Source organism: Lepisosteus platostomus, chromosome 11 (assembly GCF_059453375.1).
Source record: "Lepisosteus platostomus isolate fLepPlt1 chromosome 11, fLepPlt1.hap1, whole genome shotgun sequence".
NCBI lineage: Eukaryota > Metazoa > Chordata > Actinopteri > Semionotiformes > Lepisosteidae > Lepisosteus > Lepisosteus platostomus.
This window is the reverse complement of record NC_142621.1, coordinates 25,470,670-25,495,607: the sequence shown is the minus strand read 5'-3', so window position 1 is coordinate 25,495,607 and position 24,938 is coordinate 25,470,670. Positions and strand designations below refer to the sequence as shown.

At 39.4% G+C, this 24,938-nt stretch overlaps 2 protein-coding genes and 1 long non-coding RNA gene across 11 annotated transcripts in view; 2 read left to right on the top strand and 1 right to left on the bottom strand.

Moving 5' to 3' along the window:
- LOC148652233 (acyl-CoA-binding domain-containing protein 6-like) overlaps positions 1 to 24,938 on the top strand; it is a 259,679-nt gene that overhangs the window by 215,944 nt on the left and 18,797 nt on the right. The gene's annotated exons all lie outside the window — the stretch shown is intronic.
- The window catches only part of LOC148652231 (acyl-CoA-binding domain-containing protein 6-like), a 56,926-nt gene continuing 40,779 nt past the window's right edge, over positions 8,792 to 24,938 (bottom strand). For 4 of the 8 annotated variants that reach the window (XR_015925025.1, XR_015925021.1, XR_015925019.1 and 1 more), the window contains one exon: positions 24,289 to 24,545. Coding sequence is in view for 1 of the 8 variants with exons in the window: in XM_088597578.1 (XP_088453704.1) it covers positions 8,852 to 8,949 (98 nt within the window). In the remaining 7 variants the exon portion in view is untranslated. Of the gene's footprint in view, positions 8,950 to 22,537; positions 22,674 to 23,255; positions 23,916 to 24,288; positions 24,546 to 24,938 lie in introns of those variants that run through there. The other 4 variants (XR_015925022.1, XR_015925023.1, XR_015925024.1 and 1 more) reach the window with 4 other exon arrangements.
- LOC148652234 (uncharacterized) lies at positions 16,889 to 19,295 on the top strand. 2 transcript variants are annotated; one of them, XR_015925260.1, is made up of 2 exons: positions 16,889 to 17,029; positions 18,929 to 19,295. It is a non-coding gene; the product is annotated as an uncharacterized LOC148652234 (long non-coding RNA). The 2 variants fall into 2 exon arrangements; XR_015925261.1 differs by lacking the exon at positions 16,889 to 17,029 and adding an exon at positions 18,041 to 18,131.

The window sequence follows — 24,938 nt, the reverse complement described above, 5'->3', positions numbered from 1 at the left end:
CTTCTTACCTTGATTTTCACTCTCTTCAGGCTCCATTGATAAATCACATGCAGCAGACAAAACATCCATGACAGACTTTACAAGCAAGCTGGAAAGCTGATTAATTGCATCATGGTACATCTGTGAACTGGGCACTGATGGTTCAGTACTTTTCTGTGGTCTGTGATCCTTGACAGTCAGAGACACTTTCTCTGAAATCCTTTGGGAAGACTTCAATTCCGTATTTGTATCACAGTCTTGAAAAAGTGAAACATCCTTCTCATTTGTGTCAAACGTTGGAGAATCGGGAAAACTGAGGCACTGCTTCAACAGCCTTTTCACTGATTTCTCAGTAAATGAATACAACAACTGCACAGAAAGCTCCGGGGACTTTGGATGGGATAAATCCTGAACTACTAGGGGGCTCTTTAAAATTGGATCTGAATTAGATTTGTGAGCTGTGCCCAATTGTACTGCAATTCCAGATTTCAAAATTAAATGGAAAACATTTTTGACAAGTTCTTCTGAAAATACACGCAGAGATCCACTCGAGACAAGTTGTTCCACTTTCCTTTCAATAGGACTCATTGTAGGACTCTCTGTGGAGGTCCTGACTTGGTCCTTAGGCTCGTCTGAAACCCTTGTCTGCAGTGGGGGGAGATTGTGCTTTGCTGTGGCTCCTGGTACTTGAGATGCCCAGGACGCCTCTTCAGCTGAAAGCTTTTCAATGTTCAAATTAACATTATTGGAGTGGGTTTGAAATGCTATATTCTCAGTGACGAGACCAGCAGCACACTCCGATTTCTTTTGGCTTGCTCTAGACTTGCTTTTTGTATCTGAGGCCACCGTTACATCAAGTTTGCCCATAATAATGTCAACAATACCCATGGCAACAATTTCAATGTCAGACACTGCACACTCTGCACGGGCTATGTGTTCTGCTGAGAAGTCAAGCTTTGGTGAAATGAGAGGGCTTGGCTGGTCTCCTTCCTCAACATTGTCAACTGTTGTTTTCTCTGAGCCTCTCTTTTGTTCTGCAGCATTTAAGTTGTTTTGAGCTGTAAATGAATCATCTATCACATTGCTTCTGCAAGGAAGTTCCATGAACCCTTGTTCACCTAGTCCCATGTCATTTGCAGTAGAGGGTTTCTTCCAAACACGGGACCGGGGAACTCGATTGCTTTTACATGTCAATTCATTTTCTTGTTCTGCTGTAGGTGTAGGTTGATCCTGAAGCTTTGATGAAGCATCAGTCAAGGCTCTATAGGGAGTGTCCCGAGTCATGACTTCTGTGTCATCTGTATAAGAATCAATCACCATCCCAGGCACATTTATGGGTGGGAAACGTTGAACAGAATATTCTCTACGGTTACTTTTAGTGTATTCTTTATGGACAGTGTCTTCTGCACTAGACATCCTGTCTTTCCCATATTGTTCACCAGAGAGGTGCATTGTTTCATAATCTGGCTTTAAGACCACATCTGAAACTTTAAGATTTTCAAATGTAGATAAAACAGAATCCACCAGTTCACTTGCTTGAAGGGTTTCTTCTGAGGGTTTTGCTCTTGCTCCTGAGCAACATCCTTTGTCATCACCCCTATTTATTTCACTCCTGATTGTTTGCAATATCTGACTGCCAACATCCTTGGCACAGATGATTAAATTTGCCTGATTTTCCTGAGTAGTCCTGCTTTGCCTTGAGAAATCAACGTTCATTAACACACCTAAAGGTTCTGAATCTTCACTAAGATGCTTACGGGGTGCCGAGTTTGTTACTGACATGCTTTTCTTAGTCAAGTGTGGTTCACTAAAGCTCAGGTGTGAAACCTGGACTGAAGGAGGAAACATCTCAAGTGAATCTGCTGATCTCTGCTCTTTAGCAGATAAAACTTTCCTTGCTTTGAACAAAGACAGGCTCTTCTGATTCCAAAAGTGTTTCAGTTTGTTCTTCACAGTTTTGAAGAGTTCCTCAGTCATTGTCCTAAGGTGCTCAGCTCTTCTAGTATCAGTTTTAATTTCTGATGTTCCTGGTAACAGGGCTGTATCAGAACTTTCTAATTTATCTTTGTAGTCTGTTGAGAAAGAAATCTTCTCAAAGCATGTAGCGTAATGTAGTTTTTCTAAAACATCAACAACAATATCTGAAGCCAGTTCAGTGGTTTGCACATGAGAAGAAGAGTCTGAGGACATTGCTTCTTGAGCATGTTTTGTTGCATCCGGTGTTTTACATACATCATCAGCTGTACTGTTTGGTTGCTCTGGGAGATGGGCAAGTCCAGAAGATATAAATTTTGCAGCTGCTTTTTCAATAATTTCACTTATTATCCTTGTTGCTGTACGATGGAATACAGAGCTGGAGGTCCTCGGCATCTTCTCTGATCCTTCACCTTCTCCATCTGATATGATGCTCTCTCCAGAAGAGGAAACACTCAAATTGTCCTCAACCAAGTTCATGTCCATTTGCCCAATTTGCTGTTTTGAAGAAATGTTCTCAGATGACACCACCTTTGGAGGATATCTACAAATCTCCATTGTAATTTGATTAGGGACTTGTCCTGTTGCCTTATCAATATCAGATAATATGATTTCTTCAACAGGAGATATCTGGGATTTTGATTGATCTTGAATACTCTCCTCTCTTATAAATGTAGAAGCATCTCTCTCCCAGTCTTTAGGATATGGTGAAGGGCTTTTAATGGTGTCTAAAATATATTGCTCTTCAAGATACTCCAAAACTGAAGTAACAACCTCTCTAGCCAGAAGGCTTTCATCTGAAGCCTTCTTTGCCACTGTTGTGCAATAAATCTCCTGGTCTAACTCTTTTTTCATTGCTTCACAAATGGCTCCAGCAGTTTCTACTGTATAGGTGCACAAATCTGAAATATCTGACACAGAATCAGAAAACACTGAAGTTTTTGATGAAGAGCTGACGCTTGAGCTCTTTGCATTGATTTGAGCAGGAGAACTGGAACTAGATACATCTTCTTTAGTCTGGGTGAGTAAAGATTTGAGCTTTCCAAATATAGTCCTTACGATGCCTTTTGCAACTGAACTAAAGTCAAAAGTATGATCAATGGATCCTCTTTCTGTGCTGCCTCTAGAAGTTTGAGGATCAGCAGCAACATTTTTATTGGATTCTTGCAGATATTTATTTGTTTCAATACAATTCAGTGCAAACAAAATATTTTCAAAAACAGAATTTACAATGTCCTTGGCAATAACAGTGACCCTATTGTTGGGAATCTGAGATTTTGGACTTCTTTTTTCCAAAATGGAGATTTCTGCAGCTTCTGGGAGCAATAATGACTGTTTTGAGTTACTCTCATGTAAATTGTTACCCACAGGGGTGAAATCCCACTTTGTTTTTTCAATGATCTGAGATACTATCTGCTCAGCAATTTCAATGATTTTGGCTTTAGAGATCCCAAAAGCAATATCACTGTTTGCTCTTTTCATTCCCACACATGATTCCGAGGAGTGAGACTTTAATTTGAAAGATGGGGGGCTACTGCCATTTGTTCTTTTCTTAGTCACTTTTGCCTCATCTCTCTCATTCTGCAGGGCATCAGGACTCTGAAGAAGGTAGTTCTTCTCCACAGATAAGCTGGAGGAGGGTGAAATCGTTTCTAAATTTTTCAGAATTGCTGACACAAAGTCACTCATTGATTGGTTATCGCCTGAATATGTTTCTTTCACGTCACTCATCTTATTTTCAGTATTTGCTTTGCAGAATTCACTCTTGACTTCTTGTAAGACAGTACTGATTATTTCTGTTGCCGTGACAGCTAACTCCGCCTCATCATATTGTTCTGAGTGGAGTCTCTGGGATTGTCCTATGGCATGTAGGTCACCACCATGGCCACCCAGGAGTCTACAGGTTGACCCTGACTCAACAGCGCTTGTGAAAAAAGGCTGGAGTCTTCCAGAGACAACTTGTATAATCTCACTGGCAACCTCTGAGGCTACAGATTCTGTCTGTGCTTCTAGATTAACACGCACAGTCTTAGGGGTGGGAATTCTTTGCTTATTTTCTGACAAGGCAGAGATGACAAGTCCAAGAACACCATCCACAAGTTCAGTGGCAAGGTTATTCGATCTGCAGCGGGTAATCAAGACACCTAACGCACAACACTGGGGTTCCATCAGCTGAGCAGGAAGCTGTGCTTCAGTGAGGGCTCTGCTAAGGACATCCTGTACTATACGTTCTGCTTTTGTAATTATACTTGACTTAGTGATTCCAAAAAGGTCCTTCAAAGGTTCTGAGAGGGGCTTTCCAGCATCTTCTCCTCCATCAGCAACCACAATCTCCTTCGAGGGTGTTCTGGATTTAAAGCAGGGTGTATTTTTCCCTGTTTCTTCTCCTGAACTACCCGAGGACGAGAGGGGTGAAGGGAAGGGAGTGGAGATCCTGCATCTCGTTGACCAGAAGCTACTGCTCCTACTCTGGGACTGCCATGTGGACCCTGACTCAGTACCAAGCAGAGAATGAGAACTCAGGGTGGCCTCCTCACTACTGCTGAAGTAAACCGGGGACTCAAAGGAGCAGTGAGACACGCTCCTGCTCCTCTCTTCACTGTAAAGCGAGATGGCTGGAAGCAGCACTCTGATGATAGACGCTGCCACCCACACCACTATATTCTCCGCCATTTCGTTAAGCTCTTCCGTTGTTATCTGTTTTAAAGCAATAGTACAAAAGTAACCACAGAGCACGAAAAATGTTCAGTATACAGTACACCTATCAATATAAGACCTACTTTTACTTACTTGTCAGGGTTCATTGTTTCCCATGTTAACATTTAGAAATTTGCAACCAAATTTTGAATGCCAGCACAGACGCAACTAATACAAATATACTGTTGTCTATACAGTATAGTAAAAATCTATTATAGATATACTGTTGTATGTCTAGAAAAATATATACAGTACAGTATTTCTAATATATAAATGAAGCAAGAACAACAGAATACCAGTCTAACCAAAGAAATAGAATGGTCAGTATTGCACATTTTAAGTGGATCCCTTAATTTATAAATAATTAAATGTGCAGACCCCTGTTTCATTCCAGAGGAGGCAGTGTCAAAGGGTTCTTTTGGCATCGAGTCTATGGTAGAAAGTGAAGTCACCCCCTTGGAACCTTGACAGCTTAATATTCTCTGGCAAAGAGGCGCAGACCTTTGGCATAGTGGAATATCTCTGCTCTGAGGAGTGGCTATGTGGCTCTAACGCCAGGGCAGCCACAATCAAAACCTAGTGGGAGCTGAGCTGAACATGTCAGGGAAGGAACCACTAAGCAACAGCTAGGTGGACTAAATTTCAGGATTTACTGTACTGAAGGAACAAATTAACATATTTCTTTACATTTGTTCTTTAGTTATGACACTGTGCATTTTAACCTCAAGGAGCTATCTGGAAAAATAAAATGCATCCATTACATTCAGATAAGCAGTGTACCTTACCTGTCCATATAAACTTTTCTCAATCACCTTCCTTTCACTAAAAAACATTATGATAAAAATTAATTAGTGTGACATTGCTACTACATGGACAAAATACGAACTATATTTTGCAATAATAAAAAATGGTGACTAATTAACAATATATAGGCATCTTTTCTAGTGGCAGAACAATTAATCTATTTTAAAGCATATTCCTGTGTAAAAAAGATGGCCTCCTAACCACGATTGTGTTCGTACTTTTTCAATTTACCTACTGGATGTCTAAAACTTGCTTAGGTTTTTACTTTAATATGAGAGGCTTATAAAATAAAAATCACCACAACAAAATAGCACATTGGAAATGATAAATCTTAAACTTCAAACTGCAACTGTTCCATAACACTTTAGCGAGTATGGTACAATCGTGTTCCTATGTGAAGCAAGATCACTGGTAATTTACATCATTGTGTTTTCAACAACAACTACTTGGTCAGGCGCAATGTATCTAACCAGTTTCATACTGGGTACCTCATAATTGACACATGACAAATACAGTTCAATTCAGAAAATAAATAGTAATTCTGCATTGAAATGTGCAGAAATATGTCATGTTTATGTTTGTACCCTGTTAACTTCATAGAGATTAGACCTTAGAGAATTTAAAGATTCTGTGAAACAGGCAGTTTGACCAGAGGTGCCCAAACGTTTGCATACAACTGTATGTTGTTGCTGCATCTTTCAGGACAAAGCCCAAAATGCGTTTCCAACACATTTGATGACTTAGTGTTACTTAGTTGTTACTGCCCTCTGGTGGTTGTTGATTGAAACATAACATCCATTCAAACACGACCAGACATTTCTCCCACTGTCAATACTTCAGCAAAACTTCACATTTTATACCGGTGCCACAACAAATTGTTATTATGATAGAAATTTGTTTTAATATGACTAATATATTATTGTTGTAATGCAGTATGATCAGAGTTATACATAAGTACAATACAACAGTTTATTTTTGCGAAGGTTCAGTGTTCAATGTCAATGTTCTAGTCATTACAACAAAGTCAGTCTATGGTAAACTATATCTAGGATTTGGAAAAATGCACATGAGCTAACACAACAATATGCACATGTTCTGTACTGTTAACAGACTGATTCATGCATTCGCAAAGAGAGAAAAAGAAATTTCACGAACTCAGCTTGGGAAGTGAGCTCAAAATAGAAAACAGTTGCTCTTTAAACATTTACGTATCACCATACTTAAAATGCTAAAAATAAAAACTTTATGTAAGCACTGATGCTTAACATACCACAACTGCAGAATGTAGGACTTACCCATCAGACAGCTGACTGATCAGAGGGACTTCATGAAACCATTTGGAATCAGTAGTCACCTCTTCAGTGGAGAGAAAAGAATTATTGTCGCATTAGAATTCTCATGGCATGCATAAAAAAGTGATCAATCCAATTAACATCCAAAAAAGGCAAAAAACATGTATTTATTCATAGATACAATTAGGATGCTGATTAAGATTTATTTATCTGTTTACCCATATAATTTAAATCATTTTCACACCTTAGCTCACAACACTTTTACTGCACCAGACTGTGGCACAATGGCTGCCCAGAGATCCCCAGACTTAATTGGAACCTTTTTCAGCCTTAACAGTAGATGTTACCAAAGCTTTCAAAACCCAACACTTGTGAATTAATCATTGACATGTTTTTATCTGAATTAGCTATACAAATAAAACTGAATTGAACTAAACTGATTTTTTGGATTATATGTTCCATTGTCTTTCACAATATCTTTCAGTATCTCAGCACCCACTGAATTTCTCTGCAGCTGCATTGGAAAATTTGTCAAAACATAACTTTTTTCAAAACCTTTATTTTTTCTAGAAACAAATGAAAATACTGACCTTTGGTGATTTTAGAACTTTTCTCATTAGCAATGGTAACATCTCTATTCTCCGTGCTAATGATCTCAGTAGAAGCTGTGCCACAAAGAAAACATCCTTTTAGTTGAATAGTTATTTCAGATAGTTTAGATCAATAGATACTGTAAATGTTTTTATAACAAAATGTGGATTACAGAAATGTTGAATATAATGTATGTACATGTTGTGGCTGGAAATTAAACAATCTGAAGATAATGAAGGATTCCTTCTTAATGTATTATTTTATGATACCTGCAACTTATTGCGTGTTTCCCTTTAAAAAGTTTTGATCTCAGTACATACATATTATTCTTTTCATACAGCCATATGATTGAAAAGCTTTGGAATTTTGTAATTGTAGGTGTTTATTAAACAAATTCTACAGTTCTGTAATCAGTAGTAAACCTGAAGATGGTCAACCTGCATCATTCCTTCTAGCCAACAAACTAAAATACATTAAATTGTGAACTTAATCATAGTTGCACCACTGCAAATTATTGGATCTAGAAGCTTACCCTGTTTTCCAGACTGAAGTATTTCATTAAAATATTGCCTTTTAATACGGTCTTGCATTTCTCTCTCAAAATCCTTCCTTTCCTGTAAACTCTCATTTAGCTTTTGCTGCTGGAGAGCAACCTTCCTTTTATAATATTCAAATGCCTGAGAATGACAGAAAACCTTTCACAAGTGGCTATTGTTTAATGAAAAAGGAAAGCCTCTCAACAAAAGATGAAAAGGTCCATCTCATTGTTGAACATCTTGTTAGCAGTAGAAAACTTCCCATCCATAAGGTCACTACAGGAGACTCCAATCTCATCTCAATCTACAGCACCCTGAAGCTGGGAAGCTGGGTCTGGTCAGAGCTCAGAAGAAGAAAGGCTGGGTCCGACATTACTTGGATGAAAGACTCTGTGTGTAGTTCAGAACCTTGCAGGCTGGATATAAGAGATTGAAGCAGCAATGTCTCTCCTCTAATGCTTAGGTAATGAAGAGGAGAGATCATCAACCACCCTCTTGGATCCTCTTGGGGAGATACCCCTGAGGGATACTTTAGAACAGCCAATTATGCAAAGCAGCATGTCTCTGGGATGTTACTTGGAATTAAAACCCACAACACGCAGAATAAATGCCACACAGGGAGGTGCCCAAGGCTGGAGATAAACCATGGGCTTTGGAGATGCAGTGCTATAACCATGAATTGGAGGCACCAAACACTACCAGAATATGGTGTTTTGGCACCTCTGTAGCATATCTTGGCATAACCACCCTAGAGTAGATGCACAATATAAGAGGTGCCAACATACCATGATTATTGTGGTCACCGAGGATCCAAAGGTATTAGTTTAGGTTATTAATTTAAACCTATAGGTGCTCATCTTGGAAATACAACAAAATATAGCTGCAAGGTCAGTGTCAAGTCCGGAATTTGCATGAAGAAAAGTTCACCTTAAGAGGATGAATCCAAACATTCATTACTCCAGTACCTTTTTGTGCCTTCTAGCTCTGGTCTGATTCTTCAGCTGGGCCTGTCGCACCTCCCTCCGGGCATCTTCCTCTATTCTCATATGTAAAGCCCTTTCTCTGATTTTCCACATCTGTAGAGCCGTCAGTGAAAAGGCAAAGCCGATGAGAAACAGCAGAAAGCTAGATTGTGTTGAGCACAGAACAGCTACGCTACTAGATATTTATATTTATATGTCACCTGCTTATAGGTGGTACATTAAATATTGAGGAATCTGTTAGATCATGTGGAGCTGAATCTCTCCCCTTTTTACAATTTAGCAAATGAGGCCTTTGGGCATTTTTCAGCATATTAGGAGCATTCAGCAGCTGAATGTGGTCTGGGAAGCCCAAAGACAAAATAACTGGGAAAATAACATACCATACAGCAATGTACAGTGAGAATGTGAAAAAAAAACAAGAAACATGATTAAGCTGATGTAGAAAACCGATGAGGCTAAATACTGTATATTGATAATGCCGGTGATCTGAAAGCTGATAAATCAATGAAAGGGGTGAATAAACTATGTGTTTCAAAAGTGAGTTAAGCTACAGTGTGAAATGTAAGATTCATAAAAGCGTATGAAAAGTGTCTGAAGTCTAAGTGTGACAATACAGTAACATGATTCACTAAGGGTATCCACTCTGCAGAAATCTGTTCGGCTGGAAGAGGCGTATACACTATAAGGTGAGATAATTTTTTTAATGAGCATTTTGCAACATAAATGCTTAATTACTTGTCAGAAACACAACATCTTTTAAAACAGTTATGCTAGAGATCCTGTTATCTTTTGCTTGCTCCCCAATCATGCTGTATTTACAGAGGTGTCACAAGGTCACTTGCCAGAGTGGATATAAATGTCTCTAATCAGTTTAAGATGCAGAAGGAAACCAGCTATTAAAGATCTCCCATCCAGGTGATGACCAGGTGCAGCCCTGGGTCAAAATAAATCAAACTGTATTCTCATACCTCAGCCTGTCTGCATATCTCCTCTGTTTTCGGAGCTCCTGCCTGGTGCCTTCATAAACAACAACAGCAAAGAAAGCTTCATCCACAAGGCAATGTCAGACAGCAGCAGAGGAATTTGTGAATGTGGTATTTCCGTAGAGCAGATGTTCATCTTTTGGAAAACTTTGACTCAGTCAAGACTTCCACTTGCTTGCACAATTAATTAACTTAAGGCAAACCTTTACTTACAGTTGTATTCTTGACATCTAATGTTTCAACATAACAGTAAAATATTTACACATATTTACAGCGAAACAAAAAAAAATGTGATACAAATACAACAAATCAGGAATCCAAAAGGCAGGAACTTGCTGTTAAAGAGTGAGGAGCTTCCGTATGTTATTACCTGTCTCTGTTAGCCATAAACTGGTCTGAAATATTCTTGGATCCTTCCTCAAGGAGCCATTCCCTCACATCGGTGAAGCTGATATCCCTGGGAATCTCGTTCTGCTCCTGGAGCTCCAAGAACTTCTTCACTATTGTTTTCTGAAAGCCAGCACAGCCTTTTAATAGAGTGCCACACTCCCTTCATTGCAAGGTTCTCCTAAGCACTATTATAGCCGAGTGTGCACTTCAAAACCAACACTGACTTTTTCCATTAGATTTTTAATTTGAACTCACACCGATAGAATGTGTTTGCATATGTATAAGAGTGAAGGCTGAGCTACTGTAGTTTGTTGATCTAAACATTTCAATTTAAGATGTATATCTTGGATACAGTGGTTAACCTTGTTATCTCGCAACACTGGTGCCAGAGGCTCTATTCTGAGCCTGAGGTGATTTGTCTGTGTGGAGTTTGTATGGTCTCCCCATATTCACATGGGTTTTTCACGGTTTGCTCTGGTTTGCTCCCACAGTCAAAAGCCATACTATACTGGTAGAAAAAAAGGTTTCTAGGAAAATTGGTTCTAGAGTGAATTTGTGTCTGTGTGTGTCTTGCAATGGACTTAATTCTGGTCAAGGGTGTATATCGTCTTAAGCCCGTTGCTTTCTGGGATAGGCCCCTGCTCCCTGCAGCCCTTAGATGAGGCGGTTAGATTAGATGACGTGGATGGAAAGGGATGGATGGAAGTTCAAGTCGTTTTTCAGCCTTGTCTGGCAAAGAAGACTTATAAATTCTGTTTTGGACTACACACAAAAGCTGCCTGTATTAACATGTGTTTGGAAAACTACATTTTTTTGCACTGAAAATGGATTAAAGTCTACAGAGCAGTACAGATAAGCAGTGAATGCTCCGATTCGGGTGGTACAATTAGTGGTTTTCCACAAAGAAAAACATCCAGATATATTGCCCAGCCTCAATGAATAAAAAAACTATCTTTTTTTAACTCTGTTATCGTGAACAGAGAAGACTACAAGGCGACCTGTTTCAAATATTCAAAATCCTCACAGTCAAGTCTGCTTGTTGAACGCTGACTTCTTTCAAGAAACAGCTGGATGAGACTCACAGACCAATTAGCAAGTAATTACCAAACAGGCTAAAGAGCTTCCTCTCATTCGTAACTTTTCTTATGATATGAAACCCATATCCTGCATGCAGAAAGGACTATATGGGCTATAAACAACACAAAGTATCATGAAAAGATGTACAGTATGGCTGAACTAACAAGAAGAAGCTAAAATAGGCTAGAGCAGTGACAAACATAAGCAACAACATCGTCAGCGTCAAAACACTAAAACAGAAATGAGCTTCATAGCAATTAGAGAAGAAACTGAAAGAAAACATTGAAATTGATCCTTAGAATACAAACACAGTCAAGGTAGAGACTTCCTTGAAGATGACATGATGACAGCAGTATATTCAAAAGTGCATAATGGAGAGATCTTATGGAAGCCTTCATCTAGAAACGTTACTGATTGAGAGCTGGATAAAGGCAGAAGTCTATGATGAAGAGTCAGAATCAGATGGACGGTTGTTTAAAAACATCACACTTACCTGTTTAGTCACATAATTTTTGTCATACTGCAACTTCACATTGCTAAGGTAGTTATGATATTGATTGTATTCTTTCAAAGAGCAGAGGACCTGAAAACAGACAAAACATGTTTCAAGTACTGTCTAGGAGGTTAAATGTTTTTATTTTTATTTTACAAATCTAGAGCACAGTCAAGTACTCTGTGTTTGAATATCTATTGAGCATAAGGACTTTAGCACAAACCATAGGCCTGCTTTGATTACATCTACTATTACATGCTTTGATTACAACCAAAGGCCTGCCCACCGAATAACTCTATGCTGGAGTGCAGACATGAGTTAAATCACGCTACTGGAAACTATTACAGCTAAATGAGCTAGAACCTGGTCTATTTTTTTTTGACAACACCTCACTCCTTCACCATACCAAAAAAGCCTCATTCTTTGCACAAACTCCAAACAGCCTTACTTTCTTCTGCTCATTGATTAAGCCTCTGTTCTGCAGAGACTCCTGCATGCCCTTGCGATGGTAATAGGTGCGCAGGTGGGGGTCATGGAGGCTGTTGTACTTCGAATCCAAAAGGAAACCGTGGGGATCAGTCAGAGTGAAGTCAGGAGATGGCTGGTGCAGCTGAAATAGAAGGTAAGTATTTTATTAAAACATGATATGTACAGGTAAACACAGATATGTATCCCCCTATGTTTCTGAACATAAAAATGAGAATGTTTTTTTTCTCCCCCCTCCGAAGGCGGTCGCCAGTTTCTTGGAAGACTACTCCAGAATCGCTGTTATCATTTTTTTCTACGTTCTTGAAAATCAAATTCCAATTTCTCAGTCATTGTAGCCAACTAAAAATATCTACATTGCAAAAAGACAGTAAGCACAATAAGCTTTAAGGCATACAGTACAGCTGAATTTCAATAATGTGATCAATATACTGCGTCTAGAAAAATATATAACCTTACTCCTGATGTTATATGCACAAAGATGTCAAGGGAAGACAGTTTGCTTACAGTTTAATCATTACAGCAACCACATTATACTAACACACACAGAAATGTGTTAATGTGTCCCAGGTATCATTTCATATTATACAATTTTACATGTTGGTTTACCCTTAAAAAGAAAGAAAACCATGAATAAACATGTCATTTTTTACAATTTAAATGTTTGGATTTAAATAAGAATAAATGTATTCATGCTTTTCATTTTAGGTTACACTTACTTTCTCCGAAAGAGCAGTCCTGCAAAATTGAGGTTTAGACCCTGGGATTAGCGGCAGTTTAGTGCCGACGGGTCTCTCCAACAGCTGCTGCTCTCCCTGCAGTGCATACAGCATGGTGTAGCAGCCCTGAAACACAGAACATAGCTATCGTACCTCACAGAACCACAGCCAAAACGCCAGAAAAAACAAGCAGAGCTGATGGCAGAAATGATTTTATCTGTCACAGAGTGAAATAAAATGGGTGTGGGGGCAACAGCAGGTATCAAGGACAATGTTGACTTTGCATAGAAGTTTGTATAGAATGACCAGTGACTTCAATGAGGGTGGTAATATGTGTCTTTCTTTGTTCTGGGGCTTCCTACTGATCAAAGATGCTATTGCAAACATTGTTAATTACCACACAGTTCAGAGAAGACACATGGCATGTCAAAACTGGCCTAGCCGAGCCTCAGACTGAGGAGGTGGATCTAGAACATAACAATTCTAGAAAATCTAGAATGTTCTAGAGCAATCTTACACCTGGCCATCTGTATATAGCCATTTGATCAATGAGCCCCAAGAAGTTAGCTCTGCTTACACCCAAAACTATCAACCCCCCCCCCCCCCCCCCCAAAGAAAGGTAGGGGGGCTTTAATAACCCCAGTGACAGAGCCAGAGCACACAGAAACAGAAGAAAAAGGAATAACCAATTTGTACCACAGCACCCAGGAGAGGGTTTGGACACCAGGGACTCTCTACAGTGAGCAAGGGAGGAAGGCTTTAGCATTGTCTTCCTCCCCTCTCTACTCAAAAAATTGACTCAGAGACAAATTGGGGGGCATATTAAAAAACAGACTCAGTCAGGACTGAGGAGGATCCCTAAGACTACACAGGGTTTCTTTGCTATGACAGAAGCAGGCACACCAGGTCTCCAACTGGGGCTGGGTTTGGGAGAATATTTGCAGCTGGACTTTTCCTTTGGAACTCTGGTTTTGGTAACTGGGGTCAAATGGGGCTCTTGAGCTGGTCTGCAATATGTTCTGTGAGTAAGTAAGTACCTCTGGTGGATAAGTTGTAATATTTGTTCTGTGGATTAGGCTATGATAGATACTGGAATTGCAAAGTACTGTAATACAAATGGAAATTATGTAGGATGACTTCTGGTCTGTGGATGCACTAGTGGTTCTGGAAGATAAAAAGAACTTGTTGCTGGGGGAAAAGGTCTTTAGAATTGCTAGGTGGCATAATCAGCTACAAAACTAACTTTTAAAAGCAGTCCCTGCATTTAAAGGCCACGGTTCCTGACATATCTTTTTATAGATAGGTAAGAAGAGTTACCCTAGGGTGTTCAGAGGGCTAAATCAGTTCATAACATTCTTTTTTTTTTCTTCTGCACAAACGAGTTGATTCTCTAAGTCTGTTTAGAGTTTTAGATTGGGAAGGCATATTCTCACCCAAGACATCTTAACAGAACAAAAGAAAAGTACAGTACGTATATTCCCATAAAATACAGAAAGGGTTAACAATAAATTATTAACCCACGATTTCAGAAATAGAACACATAGCTGGAATTTTAAAATCATGTTCCATTTATTTTACCTTCTAGAGCTTTTAGAACAGTATTAGAAATATTACTACGAGGTGTACGTTTTTACTGTTTTACTAAACCTTACATTTTAAAGCTAAACTAATGCTGATTTTTTTTTTAAATTCACTACCTAAAAGTTCAAATATATAAACGTATGGATAGTACACTCACAGCTCCAGATCCCGGTTTCTTTCTCTCCATTTTTATCCCTGATATCGTTCCATTAATCCATTAATTAATTAATCTATTTTGAAAACAAATCCGTCGTGTTCGTGAGCGGTAAAACTTTATTTTGTATAATACGGACTTGAGCATAAACCACGGTATAACCAAAATGTTGTCTATTACGTCAGATCTGCAAAGCAGTTGCCTTATCTGACGTATCCAGCGTGTACAAGTAAAGACGTCATTAAAAGCTGCAGCAGGGAAGCTACAGTATTCGTCCCTGTACGGACTTGTTTTTTTATATATATATTAATAATTAGGTTTTAATGAGAAAATCCAGACAAAAGGGCGATGTCCGATTTAATGTTTAATTTGAATGTCGCCATTCTAACTCAAAGCCTTCACGGTATCAAACCTGTGTGGTCACACGTCCCAAACAGTCTGGCTCTGCCAGTGGAGCCGAGAGACCCCAAAAATATAACACACGGTTTGCCTTTTAATAATTTACACCTCTAATCCTTTGGGATGGAAAAGAAGTGTAGAAATGCAATTTTAATTATGGTCAATTCTGGTATTGTAGCCATATATAGTTATACAGGTCTTGTCCTCAACAACTCAGGAGCTGGGTTCGAGCCAATGCAGTGAGGTACGAACTAGGGTGGGAGCGGCGAGGGCACAAGCCCTAGAACCCGAATCCGTTACAATAACAAAAGGACAGACAATGAAATATGGGCTATTTCGAACTCGCAAATGTGAGATATAAAGAGTTACTAAGTCAGAATTCAGAGTTGCTAAGTTGCAATTCTGAGATACCATAGCGCTTTTTTTTTTACTCCCTGGCGGAAACGGGCTTCCATAGAAAAGCCTGGAGTGCAAGTGTAATCCTTACTTAAGGGGAGCCGGCTTTTAGAACTGGCTATAGTTGCTCACGGACATAGCGTTGGCTTTATGAACTACAACTCCCATAACGCACTACTCAAGTTTACGTCACAGTCCCTATTCTGCCTGGCTGTGGTGACCTCTAGCGGGTCCCTCTCAGTTCTGGCAGCTTTACCGTTGATCTTGTGCACTCACCGGCGTGCGCAAGAGGAACTCATACACGGCTCCCTTTTTTAAAGTTTATTTTCTAAAAAATAGAAGAAAATAAGGGAGCGTTTCCAGAAATACGTACAAGTCAGGTTTACAGCAGGCTGGTAGCAAGAGTCTGACTCCTACCCTCGTACATGTTGTTTTCCCCTGTTTACTATAACACCATTTAAACGCGACACAACATAACAACTCAACTCACTAAGAAATTAACTCACAACACACAGACAGTTTTCATCTAGCGACTTAACACAGTTAGCTAACGAAGTTCAATTTCGTCTCTGAGAACCCGCAGAGCCCGAATACACTTTTGATACTCTTAAAACAAATATAAACGAGTAAACCTTAAACCGAAACTATGACATCAGTAAACATAAATTTACAGACCTTTTAAAAAAGCCTTATTACTTCAGATCTTACCTAACAAATTAGAAAGAACCATGGGAGAGAAAGTCAGGCGGACAGCAGGCTGGAAGCGAGGGTCTACCAGCCCGCACGAGGCGCTGTTCCCGATTCCCGTGCCCAGCTGCACATCACCTGGTTGCACAAGCTTGACTTTTCATTTTCATTACTATATTTTCAGGTTGTGTTTTTCATACCACTACCGAATAAAAAACATATTTTAGAGGAAGATGTCAGCTTGATTAAAAAATATTGCTCCTTAAGCCTAGTCCCTTACTGTACTAATTCTGCCACCTACTGGACAAGGTAATAAATAAAACAAGAAGAAAATCATAGAATATAACACCCACATTACAGGCCAGCCAAGTAAAGGGTGTAAGATGACCAGGGGAAGGGTCATTCATAACAGGTATTTTCAGAATGACCTAGTTAAAATACTAGATATGGACCTGAGCAAAATGGCTGCCAAAAAGAATAAGCTGACCCGTATATGGAAAGGGTCTACCCTGAGAAACAATGAGACACAGCTGAGCCGCATCAGGAACCGAAATATAAGTGCCCCGGAGGCAGTGAACAGGGAGAAAGATAGAGAGGAAGGAGGTTTATGTGAAAGATCAGACTTAGGAATAATGGACTACTGAAGGGAGAAAAGGTTTATGGTTTATGGTTTATGGTTTGCGGATTGGGTTTATTACGGACTTTTGGAACTCGGATCGGAACAGGATTAAGAGAGCGGATTACAGACTGGATTTGGAAGATAGTTGGAGGAAGAAACGCCACGAAACTCAGGAAAGAAAAGTGTGGTGTGAGTAATATAATAATAATAATAAACTTTATTTTATATAGCGCCTTTAAAGGTGGCTTCTCAAAGCGCTTTACAGGATGACAATAACAATAAGAAGACTACAACAATAAATAAGAAAATTTCACAAGACAGGACACAATTATAATTACAACAATACAACAATAACAATAGAGGAGACCGTGGAAGATGGTATTAAGAAGAGCAGAGGGGTGAAGAATGGAACCAGTTAAGTAAAGGCTTTTCTGAAAAGGAGGGTTTTGAGTCTGGATTTGAAGGAGCTTAGAGAAGGTGACTCTCTAATATCCTTGGGCAAAGAGTTCCAGAGCTTGGGGGCATAGCAGGAGAAGGCCCTGTCGCCCATACAATGTAGACGGGCTTGGGGGACAGTAAGGAGGGCAGAATTTGAAGAGCGGAGGTTGCGAGGTGGGGAGTAGGGCGATAAAAGTTCAGACAGGTATTGAGGTGCCAAGCCATGTAAAGCCTTGTAGGTGAGCATGAGGATTTTAAAGTCTGCGCGGAATTTGACCGGAAGCCAGTGCAAGGACTCCAGGATAGGAGTAATGTGAACACTTGCACTAGACCTGGTCAGGATTCTGGCTGCTGAATTTTGGACATACTGCAGTACTTCTCTCATTTGCATAAACTTTCCCCCGGAGACACCACAAGGGATATCTGAAGGACTGAAAAGTGCACTGATTGTCACATTATCTAAGGTTGTCTTTTAAAATGTACTTGTATTCCATTAATAGCATCTATTGCATTGCCCGAGAAAATCAGAAATTACTGTATGTAATTTGTTGGAATTGGGTTCCTATGAAAAAGACTTGTGAAGAAACCCAGCTGGGACTCAAAACCCTTGGTATCTCTTCAGAAGAAGAGAATGCAATGTGCCCCAAGCAGTATGATTTTCGAAACAGGGATTTAGTACCAGAAACCAATTTGTAGCTATTTTGTGACCCAGTGGTGAATAGCGGAGTTATTCCAAATCCACTAGATGGCGGTTCCTGACGGTTGAGTCCAGCGTTCTGCGCATGGGCAGTAGGGACTAAGAAGCAGTGAGTTACCGTTAAAAAGAACCCGTAACTTCTACAGAGTCGTAACGGTAAATACGGTGTCATTTCCCTAAATGAGTATAGAGGGGGTATTTCATAGGATTGAGACAAGATTAGCAAGACGGATATTGGATTTTAACGGAGTACACTGAAGCAGTAGAGTATTTAGGCAACTACTCGGGCTGGGGATATCTGTTTATTGGTTTGTTAGTAATGGGTTTCACATGCTCCTTGTATTTTCTCTTCCTTCATTCTTTACAGGGACTTATGTTTAGCACCGTTTAAGTGTTCGCAATTCTAGGTATCGTACTAATTATCGTAATGTAGTTCTCGGTGAGGGCTGAGAGGTGAGCTGCTTATTTCTGAACGCGCTGCGTGAACCACTGCCGTATTTTGTGTATATAGAAATATCGTTATGTCTTTTATTTTTTTTAAACCAAGAACATATCAGACCACATTTCTAGGCGAGTAAAGAACCCAAAATGTGTCCTGTGCTAATTATTCTTTGCCAGGCTACATTTATAAGAACCTTTCATCTTGTGTTTTAATTGTAATACAGTGTATTAAAATGCACAATGCTTTGGTTTTGGGAGAGAGGTAAGAAGGGAAAGCAAATGGAAGAAAAGTCCAGAATAGGCTTCTAGGCTGTAGAAAAATGAGAATAGAATATGACGTATTCCAAGGAGAAGTCGGGGAAAAATAAGACCTTAAAAGAAATCAGCCTATCACTGTTTGCTGGGAGAATGGATGAATCCTGTCTAATGCTCAGCTGACACCCTGTTAAAAGCAATAAAAGACAATGTTAGTCCTCCGTGGTTAACCTACATTTGTTGTTGCTTTAAAACAGATAACGATGGAAGAACTGAATGACATGGTGGCGTGGGTGGCAGTGTCCATTATCCGAGTGCTGCTCCCAGCCATCTCCCTGTATGATGAAAAGAGGAGCCGGAGGAGAGTCTCCTAATCACCTTGCCTCTGAATTGTGGATGGTGTTCTTGAATGTGTCAACTCTCCCTTATCGGCAAATAAGCCAAGAAGAAAGAATTCCCACCCCAGAGACTGTGCATCTTAATCATTCTGCAGACTCGGAGACTGACAGTGAGACTCTACAGGTTGTCTCTAAAAGCTTGACCCACTTTCACTGGATGTATTGAGTCAGTGTCAGTCTATGGTCTCCATATTAAATGAGATGTAAAGTCTCAAATTGTGCTTAATGAGTATGTTTTCTTTAGTGTTTTAATTATCCTTTCTGGTAACCGAATGGATGTAGTGTTTTTTGCATGGAATGTGCAGCAGCACTGTTTCAGGAGGATATACAAAAGGTAAAATAGTTCATAGCTCAATGGATATGACTTAAAATTGCAGTGGTTTCCAGTACTAAAACTAGTGGTAAAAGGAAATAATTCTATAAAGGTTATGAAGGCTTTAATCCATCCATTTTCTAACTGCATTATCCAATACAGGGTTGCAGGAAAGCCAGAGGCAGGATTCACTCACACCAGGGACAATTTTCACAAAAGCCAATTACTTGAAGACAACCCAAGCAAACACTTGTAGAACATACAAGCCCCACATCTGAGGATGAACTCATGGCCCCAGTGCTCTGAGACAGCACCACTGTGCCACTTCTTATGCTACTATATTCCAGTTAAATACCAGTGTTTACTGTTGCTTATTTTAGCCTGGAAGAGATGCATTATGATCATTTGATACTGGCAAATATTCTTGTAGCACAAGGAAAGCGGTGCAAACATATTTCCACTAGGGGGAACTGTCCTGCTTTGGCAACACAGTAAATTTATGGTATATACATTTATTATTTCTGGATAACCACTGTAAATATAATTTGTCTTCTATTTCCTAAAACAATTCAATATTTTCCACTGTACTGCACACAGTATTTAGCCTTTAGAATTTAATTTGCTCAATGTTAGTACGGTAGAGGTACTATCATTTAACAGCATTCATGAGATACATTCAAACAGAATATTAATTCCATTGGAAGAGGGCCAGGGGAAGGGTCATTTATAACTGGTATTTTCGCAACGAAACGCTGTCTATACTACTGTATAGACCTAGGCAAGATGGCCGCCACAGATACCCGGCTGACCCGCTGTTGGAAAAGATATATACTGCGAAACAATGAGACACAGGTGAGCTCCGTCAGGAAACGGAATAGAAATGCCACAGAAGCACTGAGCCGGGCGGAAGCTGGTAAGGTGAGAGCGTTTTGGAGGAACGAGAGATTTAGGAGTGTACTGGAAGGAATTTCAGAATAACGGACTATTGGATATGGGTTTTGGATACGGCGCGGAGAAGTGTGGACATACGCATTTGGGGACTTAAGGATACTGGCAACGGATTGCGGAACGGATTTGGAGAGACATACGGACGAAGAACACAGAGGTTCAGTGTGGTGTGAGTTAAATGTCTTTTACACCTATTTCCCCCGGCGACGCCACACCATATATTCAATTGAATCTTTCAAAGAGAACAACCATTTCCCTGCAAAATTAGGCTTTTCTCTGTCACTTCTCAGGTGGCTCTGACAATCGGCTGCCGTTAAATTGTGGCTGGGGGCATCTATTTCAATGGAGTTTGTACTCCCTCTTTAAGTGTGATATTAGAAATACATTTTTTTTTGCTAAAAAACTGCTTTTTACAAATTAAAGATACGGCTATAAACTAATATGACGTTTTGGTTGTGAAGCCTTCTTCAGGTGTGTGGAGACACGTATATTTTTAGACACATTTATTTAAAAACTAAGAGCTTTTTTTTAAATGGTAAGAATGGTAAATTGTGCCATGTGAAGTTCATTTTTCAGTTTCCACTGTCTACATTCCCGGGCACAGCTTATATGTGGGTTAATATTTACCTATCGGATTAGCAAAGGTTAAAATAAAACAATTGAAACAGGATGAGGAAATGTGCACACACTCCTCTGACATACTCATGAGAGAGAGTCTTTCCCCGCTTGACATGCTTTGAGCTTATAAAGAGAGATCACCCACTGGAGAAGAACACGACTGTGAGTGACATCACTGTGAGGTCACAGGCATTGAGCAGGTCAGAAAATCAAGACTTCAAGGGGAAACTCAATCCTACCCAACATTAGAGACATGCCTACTTTTGCAAGTGCCAGCTTGATAATGGTTTAAGTTCCTTAGATATTTTTTAACTTCAGCTAGGTGTATGGCCTTTGACTTAAAAATCAGTAAATCATTAAGGAATGCTGGAAGGTTTATTAGACTTAAGATATTCTTACCAGGTCGAAACACCAGCACGGCACTGTAACCTTATTCTTTATAAAAATGTGAACATAAACTCTCTTTTAAACTGTACAGGCCTATTACAAAGCCAGTCGAAGTGGACAGCTCCACAGAGTAAACAGTCATATAATCCAATGCTTCTATGTGCCGAACAGGACTACTAGTATCAATATAACGGCAGCGTCAGTTTTTGTGCTTGATATGAACTGCCTAATGGGGCCATGTAGTAACTGTACTGTATATGAAGATGTGGTGATTGTTTTTATTTAACCTTATCCACCTGTTGCATAGGTTGTCTTGTGTTTTGTAATACGTAGTCTGTGGTGTTATTGATTTAGCTAGTAAAAATATATATATTATTCATCCATTGTGTGGTTTCTGCGTAAAAAAAAAAACCCGCATCCACAGAAACAAAAATCACAGATATGTGCCGAACAGGACTACTAGTATCAATATAACGGCAGCGTCAGTTTTTGTGCTTGATATGAACTGCCTAATGGGGCCACAGGAATAATGGAAGGCAGGTCAGATCCAGCACTTTTATTACAAACAAGCCTTTAAAGAAACACAAACAGAATGTACTTTTATGATTTGAAATATTTGTATATCTCCCCCCCCCATATATTCAGTACTTAATTCAAAAAATGTTTTTTTAGATGCATGACTTTCTCATGATACATATCCTTTCCAAATACATTTTACTTTTGCTATTAAGGTCAGTAGTGAATAGTTTAGGAACATGTAAAGGTTTATTCCATGCTGAAAAAAGAAAAGAAACATTTCAGCTGTAGAGTCTTCTTCAGGTGTCCGTTCCCTTTTCTTTTCTTCTCCTTTGCGGCCTACGCGTGTTGACGCACTACCTACTTGAGCTACTGCAGAGTTTTCTTACATATTACTTACCACCATTTGCTTTGACTTGGAAAAACTATGCAGTATCTTTTGAAAACAGCCCTTTCTTGTTCGTCTATTTCTGCCAGCCACGTGTTACTGGCAGTCCTCAAATGTGTCAACTACCGCGAGGAAGGCCTTCCACACTCCAGGCCGGCTTGTGCACACAGCCCCGCCTCCTCTTCTCCTTTGACTGATCTCTCGGTTTGTGTCCGCGATGCAGGTCCAGTGCGGACCCCCGCCCTTCATCACACACCACTTGGAGTGGTCCACCATGATGCCGAAAGGCCTGGCCTCTGGCAGCTGCATCGTCTTCACGTTGTACACCTTGTGCGCCACAGAGCAATTCGACGGCAGAGGCTGATGAAGCTTCCCCCAGCTTTTGGCAAAGAAGTCGTCTCCTAAATAGTTAACCAGCAAACCTGAGTAGAGATCTCAAACGGAACAGAGTCACAGGTTCCCTGTAAGAATCTGTCCCAGACACACTTTCTACCCAACCAAAAACAGGAAGTGCACTTGCTACCAAAACGTCAAACTGGAACCGAGAACAAGTGAATGTGTATTTCTTCCCCCCCTCTCTGAATGCTGTACTGTATTGGTTGCTACCCAGAACGTTCTTTTTTAAATCGGCACCACCAATATACAGTAGATCAAGTGTGAAGTGTGACATATTGCTTTTGAAGGGCAGTGTTTGAAACTTACTGGATTGTTCCTTTTCTACATAACCTTTTTTTAAATGTATTTAAATGACAAACGTTTCCAATAACCTTTAAAGTAACAGCAGAATGAGATCCTTGGATCAATTAATCAATTTCATTTCAAAACTAGTTGAGATTAATGGAACAAACTGCACATGTTATTTAAGTCCTGGTTCCTTTCAAGAAACAGCAGGATGAGATCCTTGAATTAACTACTAAGAAATTAGCTAAATGGGCCAAATGTAACCTCTCGTGTTCTTAGGTATTAAATGGTATTTAAGAAGCTACACAAGTTATATTTTTATATATAATCTTATGTTTAAATCAACATACCAAGAGAAAAACATATGATTTAAATTGTTGTATAAATAAAAGATTGAAATATTCTATTAATCAATTTGTTCAAGAATTGGGCTTTACAGAATGTTAATAAAGCACCTACAAACTACCTCAGACACAAATCCTAAACCTAAATTACTACTGAGTATAAATTGATGCTTTACTAACATCCCATAAAATCTCTTTTGAAAGAAAGCGATGCTATGAAACCTTAAATCTAAAGTGTAACCGCAGAAACATGTAGGAAAGTTCAGTTGCCAGCTGGCAGATTGAGAAAGTTTCACCAAAACAAAGTATGCTTTTTTATATAAATACATCTTCAATTGGGAAAGGCTTTGAGTAAAAATAAACTGGATATTGTTCCACAAAATCTTTGTGAGAAAGTGGGTCTTGCTGGCTAGAAACAGCCAACATACAATAGAGTTAGACTTTGTAAAAATTAAATAAATTCAGATTCTGAGAGGCTCAATAAGTGCTTGTTCAGAGTAAATCAGACATCGTTGTCCAAGTTTCAGCAGTGATACATAATTCACTGAATACCAACACCAACAGGGTTGGACACTTTGGGATATCCAAGCGATCTCAAACGCGTCCGATAACTGCAACCTCTATGACCAGCTGGGCACCAGTGCTCTTGTACTGTTGTCAGTGAAAGAAAAACCATTAGTACAACTTATGCCAACTCTGACACTTAGCATCACTGTGGGGCTGTTAAGCACATATTTTGAAGAAATAAGTACATTTCATCATCTCTTCCAAGCTGGTACAGGTCTGGAACTGTGATAATTAATTTGTGATTTTAAAATGTAGAGGCATGCAAAAAATTAACTATTGATTCCAAATATCTAAAATGAGAAAAATAGCTGATGTGACATTTTCACTTCCCAGGAACAAACTGCAATAATGAAGCACAGAGATTGTTTATGGATCATGGCAACTGTGTTGTTCAATACTGTTTCTTTATCTTGAATTGGAGAATAGTTTCTAAAGAAGCGATCAGTTGGTAAACAAACGTGATCCATAGACTTTACTGATTTTTTTTCTGCAGACTCTAGCTCTGCCTTGAGTGGTGCTCACCGTCATTAAATCTAGAGCATTTTGCAAAGCTGGTGAAAGTTTACCCTGCTAAAGATGTCAGGGGCAGCTGCTTAAACCAAGGCTCTTTCCTGGGATAGCATGTTCTCTGAGCCACACACTGAAGGTCTCTGTGGAAGGTTTGGGGGACGTGATAGTCAAAAGAGTATACATGGATATACTGGAGTTGCACAGCTGTAGAGACAAGAATGAAAAATAACCAAGAGTAAGCATGGCATTTTCATACATCCAGGTCAAATGCCCCCTTTCTTTTTCCATTAGTTTGGAGAGTTTCCTTTATTTATTTTCACTTGTTAAACTATCCTCCAAGTTCTAAAATGTTGACATACATTTTCAGCAGCCACAATACACATCATTTAGATTTAATTAGAAAGTCTAAGGCTATTTTGGTATTTATTTTCATCTGTATACACAATGAGGTGTAAGTCTATTAGTGTCCACCTATTCTCAGGGTTATATTAAGTTTGCATATGAAATTGAACCACCAACAGAAAATAACAGAATAGACTGGTTTTTGCCCACAGGTAAATTTAGAATAGGAAAAGAAAAGGTGCTCCAAACCAGAAC